The 8,776-nt window shown below is 36.6% G+C and overlaps 2 protein-coding genes across 2 annotated transcripts; one reads left to right on the top strand and one right to left on the bottom strand.

Moving 5' to 3' along the window:
• Positions 1-202: 202 nt before the first annotated feature.
• On the bottom strand, positions 203-1,528 carry LOC117635240 (zinc finger MYM-type protein 1-like). Its single transcript, XM_034369593.1, has one exon. It carries the CDS (start codon positions 1,526-1,528, stop codon positions 203-205), a length of 1,326 nt encoding a protein of 441 aa, XP_034225484.1.
• A 2,995-nt stretch (positions 1,529-4,523) lies between these two features.
• LOC117633481 (60S ribosomal protein L38-like) lies at positions 4,524-6,101 on the top strand. Its single transcript, XM_034367105.1, has 3 exons — positions 4,524-4,649; positions 5,402-5,585; positions 5,774-6,101. The coding sequence occupies exons 1-3, from the start codon at positions 4,647-4,649 to the stop codon at positions 5,794-5,796; spliced, it is 210 nt and encodes a 69-aa protein (XP_034222996.1). The 5' UTR covers positions 4,524-4,646; the 3' UTR covers positions 5,797-6,101.
• Positions 6,102-8,776: the final 2,675 nt, after the last annotated feature.

Genomic DNA, 8,776 nt, shown 5'->3' with positions numbered 1-8,776 from the left:
GGTGAAACACAAACTGAAAAGTAAGCATTTCCCTTTGAATCTTATTTGCTTCACCGGCACTATCATTGGGATTATCATCAATAATCATTTGAAGCACATGAATCACAGATGAAAACATAGAAATGATGCTAATAATGGTACCGTAATGTGAGCTCCATCGTGTGTCACCGGCACGTTTGAGACTTGTTTCTTGATGCAAACCTCACCCCGTTATAAGACAATCATTTTCAAAAGCTATCACAAGTTCTTCTTGGAGTTGTGCTCTAAGTGCATCACGCCGCTTATACGATGCTCCAACATGGTTAACCACACTATTAGTGGTTGTGAAGAAAGAGGCAATATCAATATTCTTCTTTGCTACGGCAACAAGTGCTAGTTGAAGTTGATGAGCAAAGCAATGAACATAGTATGCACAAGGTTGTTCTCTCAAAATCTTTGTTTTAAGGCCTTTCAACTCACCTCTCATATTGCTAGCTCCATCATAACCTTGTCCTCGTAACTTGGAAAAGCTCAAACCATTGGAAGAAAAGAATATGTCAATGGCATCCTTTAGTGAACTTGAAGTGGTGTCGGTAACATGTTGAACCCCCACAAACCTTTCAATTACATGCCCTTTGTCATCCACATAACGCAACACCATAGCCATTTGCTCTTTCACAAAAATATCACGTGCTTCATCCACCAATATAGAAAAGAATCTATCTTTTAAATCACTCATGATGACATCAAGTGTTTCCCCGGCACATGCATTGACAATATCTTTTTGAATCTTTGGAGCTACTAACTTGAGATTCCCCGGAGCATTTTCCAACACAACTTCTTTAACTTTCTCATCATTGTCTGCAAGGAATTGCAATAGCTCCAAGTAATTTGCCTTATTGCTTGAAGTGGCACTTTCATCATTTCCACGAAAAGAAAGACCTTGTCTCAATAGAAACTTAGTGCACTTGATTGATGCAATTAAGCATCTTCGATATGCCATACGAGCTTGTTCAGAGTGTTTGCTCACAGCCGTCTCAATATGTGTATTTTGATTCATCAAATTTGTAGCGGCTTCTCTAGCTTTATTATGAACACTACCAACCGGTCCAACATGCACCTTCATTCTTTCTCTCCCTTTCTTCCAATTCTTAAACCCTACTCCAGTGAAGGCTTCACTACCCACTTGTTCAAAATTGGATTTAAAGAGATAGCAATAAAGACAAAATGCAGCATCTTTAGATACACTATACTCCAACCAATCAAATTCATCAAACCATTGGGGAATGAAGCGTCGATTAAGTCCTGAGATATTACTTTGTGGGAAAGAATGACCTCTAGGTTGACAAGGTCCTTTTTGTAGATATGCTCTTCGAACCTCATCTCTAATATTAGTATCATACTCAATCATACGAATTCCTAGTCCCGGGTCTGCCTGAAGATTAGCCAAAACCTCATCTAACTCACTTTGTCTTGAACTTGAAGTTCTTGAACTACCCACACTATCCGAACTACCCAATGATGACTTTCTCTTAAAAAATCTTTCCATAATTCTACATAAATTAATCAAAATAATAACTAAAATCAATTCAAGAGAACACCAAATTTATACCAATTAACCACAAAAAATTCATAAATGCAACATCCAATAAATCTAAACAACACCAAATTTATACCAATTAACCACAAAAAATTCATAAATGAAACATCCAATAAATCTAAACAATATAATACAATCATAAATTCAATTTCAATTTAAGTAATTTAGGTTTAGAGTTAGAATTTACCTTGAATTGTGAGGTGGTGGAAGTGGAGGCAAGCTTTTGGAAATGGCGGAGCTGCTGGCAGCGGCGACAATGGAGGATTTGGGGCTTCAAGGCTTGGTGGGGAAGAGGGTTAAAGGTTTGTGGGGGGCGGAGATTGGGGATTTAGGTTTGAGGGTTTAGAAAATAGGTGTTTTGGAGATGAAAATTCGGGAGGAAAGAAGCTGGGCAGAGCAGATACAAGCTGTTCTGTTTTTTTTTTAAACACCTGGACCAAAATGACGTCATTTTGGCCAGGTGTTTTAAAAAAAAATTCGGTACTCCTGGTCCAAAACGACGGCGTTTTGGCCAGCGAGTTTTTAAAAAAAAAATTTCGCTGCTGGTCCAAAACGACGCCGTTTTGGCCAGCGCGTTTTTAAAAAAAATAAGCCGGGCTGGTCCAAAATGACGCCGTTTTGGCCAGCCTGTTTTTAAAAAAAAATTAGAAGCTGGGCCGAAACGACGTCGTTTTGGCCAGCTTCTTTCAAACAAAAAACAGATTTCCTGTTCAGCTTCTTCTTCCTCTGTCTGCAACTCCTCTCCCTTCAACCATTCTCATGGGGTCACACCCCAATTCAAAGGGACCTTCTACCTTGCTTTCATGGAGTCCATAGGGTCGTTTGACCCCATTGACCCCACTGTGGGTCCGTCCCTGGTTGCTTGTTGATAATAAGTTATTTATAATAAGTATTTTGCTTCTAATAAGCTTGAATTAGGGATAATATTATTGAATGTTATTTGCTCTTTATTGAGGATTTAGGGTTGAATGCATTACCATTTTCTCAACCAAAAAAAAAAAAAAAAAAACCAACCTGGACCTGGAGCCAACCATTGCACCTCAGCGTTCTGCCTGGCTTGGCCTCTGATCACACAATCACTTTTTTTTATAAGTGAGGTTTAATAATGGTTACTCAAGCAATAACTTTTTCGGTACAAATGAACGAATGAAATAATTAGTAGAAAACTGCAAAACTACGGTAAGGAAGAAAGAAAGACGAGAAGAAGAGAGAAAGAAAAAGGGAGAGATTTTCAGAGTCATTCTCGGATGGGAATGACATTATTCAATTGATTATTTTTGAAACTTTTGTATAAATATGTATATATGTACAAGGACTTTCGCTAGCAATAGAATTGATGATTTCTCTATCCCTCTGTTTGGATAAAGGAATTGAAAATTACGTAGAATTCTAAACGATGGAATTTAGATTTCCATCATTTTAATTTCTGGCAATTGAAGATTTCATTGTTTGGAATTATATATGTTGAATTTTGTAAATGGCATGCCTATTTTGGTGGAAATTAAACTCAGAAATTTAATTCCCCAATTTTCACGTCTTTTTCCGCGCATTATTTAATAAATTCACCGCTTAAGTTGCCAAATAAGGGAGTTGTAAATTTCTCTATTTAAACTCCCAACATTTAGCTAAATTCCGAGTTATTTTCCCTCATTCAAATGAAGAGTATCTTCTGGAGATACAATAAAAACAGTTTGTATTAGGGTTTACAATAGATACAAACCAAAAATTATCAAAGTATAATGACTTTATGCTAGTACCGCTTTTACATAAAATCAGTCTATTGTTTGATACCACCATAGAAGTGCTTTTGTACACAAGTGCTTTTTATGTTATTTATAGCGTTTGGCTACCTAAACATCCAAAGGAATGCACTTATACTAAACAAATTTCTAAAGTCCCACATCGATAAACAGTTAATGCTTGTAAGGACTTACCACTTTGTTATCATCACACAATGCTTACAAGAGAAAATTTTTTTTTTTCTCTCTCTTGTTTAAATCGAACTGTTTTGATGTTGATTATTTTTATGGGAGCTTGTTGGTATGGCTGAAGCAGAGAAAAGTTGGATGAAATTAACAAATATTTAGATCTGAATTTCCTAAGTTGGATGAAATTAACAAATATTTAGATCTGAATTTCCCTGATTTGATGAGATGTGTGGTTGTGCCGATTCCATATGAACCCACTCACCCTAATCTTGATTGATTGTGCACAGATTCTGCTTTTGGAATAATTGCAAATTAAGCAAGCCTCTTTGTTATACCAACAGAAGTTCAGGAATTAATTATATAAATATACATATATCTGGATACATATTCATAGAAATCATGTTAAGAAATCTGCGCCACGCTTTTGTGTTTGACTTACTCTCTGAAGTATGTTTTACTGTTTTATACGGGGAGGAGTGGAAGGGGAGGTGATAATGCTTCAAGGTTGAGTGACGGTAAGGACAGGATACTTTCTAAAGAATGATGTTTGCCAAAATCCCACATTGGAGAAACACGCGATCATACAAATGCTTATAAGGACTAACATAACAATTTATGTTTGTTTGAGCCTAGTAACGTGGGCTTATAACTAAGTAGTGATTGGTTGTTTGAGTTAAGCCTTGTCAGGTGAAGTGTGATGCTCTTGGACTGTTCACTTCGGTGAAGTCGCACAAAGCATACTCCCTACCCTCGGGTTAGAGTTAGGGCCACCCAACCTCAATGCTTGGGTAGCAACCCATAATATTTAAGATATGATTGGGGGAGTGTAGGTGCCAAACCTGGAGCCCCCACAGATAAAGAGTTATCACACCTCAGTGTGCTGCCTGGCGCTTGGCCTCTCGTCACACAATCACTTTTTGTCTCTCTTATTTTAGCCCACAAGTAGTGCAAAATGTAAAATGGGCTTCGGAACCCTGTACCCATCAAAGCCCTAAGGACAAATCGCTAATATAAAAAGTTTTAAAATTAGGGTTTCAACTTTCAGGGAATACAGGTAGAATAGATATAGCCTCCTCTCTCTCGAAGATATCCAATTACTCCGGCTGCAGCTTCAAGATCAAACAAGAAGAAGCAGCAAAATGGTACGTTTTCATTTATTTTGTTGCATTTTCCTTTTCACTAGTTTCTTCGCACAGCCATTTCACTAGTCTCGGTTTAGGGCTAAGTTTCGAATAACCCAGAACAATCCGTTCCTTTTGTTTCTGTTTTATTTTCGGGTTCCTCTTTCTTCTCTGCGCCCCCCTCCCCCCATGGTTCTGATTCTTGTTTCTCAGTAAATTTGAGAAAAAAATTTGAATCCGACGACCCCTTGGAGTTGCCAACCAATTGCTCGATGAAAAGCTCCAAAGAGCTGCGTAGCAACCTTCCCCCTCCCTCCTTTCCTCTCTTTCTCTCTCTCCCCCCCTCTCTCTCTCTCTGTATCAATTTCTCTATTTCTTCTTTCTTTTTTTATTTTCTTTTTATTTTGGTGATTTATTGAATGGGTATTTGTTTGGGTAGAGATTGATCCAAAAAGAGATGGGGTTGTGCCTGTTGGTGATGCTCTGTTTTCTTGGCTTCTGCTGAAGTAGCAGAAGCATTTGGGTAGAAATACGAGCTCTGTTTTCTTGGTTCGGAGAAAGTGAGTGGTGTGGCTGAGTTCGGGGATTGGGAGGAGTTGTTCTGGGTCAGTGAGATGAGGGGCTGGCTATGGTGGGAAGGGGGGTGGCTGGGGGTGAGAAGGGGTTAATCCCCTTTTTTAATTATATATTTTTACTGAACATACAAGCTTTGTTGGTTTTAAATTTGAGAATGTTTAAAGTTGTAATGCTGTACTCTGTCTCTGTACCAACAGCCGAAGCAAATCCATGAGATTAAGGATTTCCTTCTAACTGCAAGAAGGAAGGATGCACGCTCTGTCAAAATCAAGAGGAGCAAAGATGCAGTCAAGTTTAAGGTTCGATGCTCCAAGTACCTTTACACACTTTGTGTGTTTGATACCGAGAAGGCCGACAAGTTGAAGCAATCCCTTCCTCCAGGTATAGCTTTTCGTTTTCAAAAGTGTCATTTATTATCATTTGCAACTCTTATATGGTGGTTGGTCTTTCAATTTAGGTGCATGAAAGCATGTTCATCTATGGTTTCTATTACTGAGGGGATAGAAACCAACATGTTTGTAAAGCTCAATTTTATAACTAACATGGTTGTTATGATTTTGTATGTGTAGGTTTGAGCGTGCAGGACCTGTGAAGAAGGATCCAGATAGCTTCACAAAATCGAATGGGATTTGTTTTGTCTTAAGTTTTGAAGAATTTATGGATTGATGTTAACGTTGTTGGTGTTAGATGTTATGCCCTGATTTTATGTGTGGACTTGAGTTATATTTTAGTGGTTTTATGTTCCTCTCGAGATGATCTTTAGCCGTAGTGTTACAACTTCCAATTTTTGCAGCATTACTTGATCATATGTACAAGTACTTCATGCCTAATCTCTTGTTGAATATTACAAACAACTATTTGGTTGAACAGTCTTTCCATTGGCATTGGCACATGTTACTGAACCACTTGATTCCAGCAGTTAGAACTCACGTTTTCGAGTCTTATTCCACTGCATGGATGTTTTGCGCTACAATCAAATTATATTGTGACTGCTGAAGCTGATGTTCCTTGAATGTTCCGGCAGACGACATCGGATACCTGTAATTGAAACAAGATGAAATGTGCACTATACATTTAGTCAAAACATACGGTTACGAGAGTAGTAGATGCTCAATTTCTTGAGTGGAATAAACCTCAAGAAGATTAAGAAATCATTTTCGTTTGAAAGCTGTTGTACTTTAGACAGAACTGACACGGTTAAGAGAATGTTTTTCCTCTCTTCTTTAAATCTGAATTTCTCTGCGTTAATGCCATTGTCATGGGTGATGCCAATTAAGTCTTTCTGAATTTCACTACTTTAAATCTGAATTTATATTTCTCTTCTTACTCATCGCAAAGAGCATGAATACATACTGGCTTCACTATGCGGAGGCCTCTGCACAATTGTTTGGGGGTAGCTAGAAACAATGACAACCTTTCCAATCCCAAACCCACGAACTCCTGCCTGGTCATGTACAGCCATAGTACAAATGATTGATTGTGCTCTGATTCCGCTTTAGAAGGTTAAATTTACTAAACAAAGCCAAATTTACAAAGAAATATTCGAGGTAGAAAGATAATTTACTAGTTAGGATTCTGAAATCACTATTAGGGAAAAATCCCACATTGGAAAAACACTCAAGAATATAAAAGCTTATAAGGGCTTAAATGACACTTTGATATTGCCGAGCCTAGTAGCGTGGGCTTATAACTAAGCAGGGCATTAAAGTGATTGGTTGTTTGAACTAAGCCTTACCAGGTGAGGTATAGTGATCTTGGACTGTTCACCTTGGTGAAGTCGAACAAAACACGCCCCCTACCTCGGGTTAGTAAGGCCCTCCAACCTAAATGGTTGGATAGCAAACCTCAATTTGTGATATGATTGGGGTGTTAGGCACGAATACTAAACCCCACGGATCAAGAATCATCACTCCTCAGCGTGTTGCCTGGCTTGGGCTCTCATCACACAATCACTTTTTTGTCTCTTCCTTATCCTCTCTCTTTGAAGGCTAACTTCACTATTTTAGGAAACAGTTCACTTTTGCATAAATAAATAAATAATGATAAGAAACATTGTATAAATAAATGGGAGATTCACTATTTTATCCAATATAGAGGTCCAAATTATAAAAATACCACATATAAAATGGACTTTAGAAACACACCAAAAGCCCATTTACAACATAATAAAGAGGCTTTTGACTTCTTATAAATTACAAAACTGTCATCGATTTCTTAAAACAAGCCCAACTCCAAAACCTCATTAAAAAAAAAACCCAAAACACTTAATAGGGCATCAAAGTAATTTAATAATCAAAATTAAATTAAATATCTCTTCCTTATCCTCTCTCTTTGAAGGCTAACTTCACTATTTTAGGAAACAGTTCACTTTTGTATAAATAAATAAATAATGATAAGAAACATTGTATAAATAAATGGGAGATTCACTATTTTACCCAATATAGAGGTCCAAATTATAAAAATACCACATATAAAATGGACTTTAGAAACACACCAAAAGCCCATTTACAACATAATAAAGAGGCTTTTGACTTCTTATAAATTACAAAACTGTCATCGATTTCTTAAAACAAGCCCAACCCCAAAACCTCATAAATAAAAAAAAAAACCCAAAACACTTAATAGGGCATCAAAGTAATTTAATAATCAAAATTAAATTAAATAGAGCAAGCTGTTAATTTTTGAATTTTTTTGGGTTTGTTTATAGAAATTAAATGGTGTATGATTTATTTATATTTTTTTATGTCAAGAATGGGTATATAACTAAATATCTATAAATTAAATAGAGGCAACCTTCCCGCATCACCATTAACAGCTATATTTTAGTAAAAAGTGGGCCCCACTTGTGCCACTTTTGCCTTTTTTTATTTTACACACTTGACGTTGATGGGGTAAAGTGAGATGGAAAATATCAGTTAAGGGCCAAGGTGGGTCACTTCTACTTCTGAGGGCAGTGTGAGATTTGACAATATAGTTTCGAAGGGCACTCATGTAAATAAGCCTTAAAAAATTATCCCTTAACAAAACAAAGATATCATCTTATAATTTTTGGAAGTGTGAGGGTTAATTTGAAATTATGTTAAACTTGAACAGACAAACTCATTATCTTTAAAAAGTGGTCTCGTCCCAAATGGAAAAACTCATTCAGTTATTCATTCCCCACCTTTATTCTTTCGCTCCCGCACACAAATTAGTATAACCTTGCTCAAAATTAATTATGAAAAAATACCACAATAAACAACTTTAATTTAAATTAAGCGTGTGCCATTTGAGTTATTTAATATATTATTATTTTTTATATATTAGTAATTCAATTTAAAAAAAAGAAAAAGAAAAAGTGTGTAATTGTGTCCCATGAAAATGAGCTAATCTTTATTTAAAACAAATTTGTCCCTCTAAAGAAAATGAAAGTATGGCCTTAAAAGAAATATATCTGTAATTTTCCCAAGTCTTGGGGGTTAAATTGAAAATATGCTAAACCCGAATTAACCAACTCGCCTTTAAAAAGGGGTCTCAGCCCAAACGGTAAAGCTCATTCATGTATTCATTTCCCGCTCTCTCACACACTCAGA

This window comes from Prunus dulcis, chromosome 7, assembly GCF_902201215.1.
Source record: "Prunus dulcis chromosome 7, ALMONDv2, whole genome shotgun sequence".
Lineage (NCBI taxonomy): Eukaryota > Viridiplantae > Streptophyta > Magnoliopsida > Rosales > Rosaceae > Prunus > Prunus dulcis.
This window is presented reverse-complemented; position numbering and strand designations above follow the sequence as displayed.

What these genes read in the sequence shown, in the direction of transcription:
- LOC117633481 (XM_034367105.1), top strand. An exon ending in GAAGCAATCCCTTCCTCCAG is followed by an intron (nt 5,586 to 5,773) that starts GTATAGCTTTTC and finishes TTGTATGTGTAG; the next exon opens with GTTTGAGCGTGCAGGACCTG.
- LOC117635240 (XM_034369593.1), bottom strand. Translation starts at nt 1,528, where the DNA reads ATGGAAAGATTTTTTAAGAGAAAGTCATCATTGGGTAGTTCGGATAGT.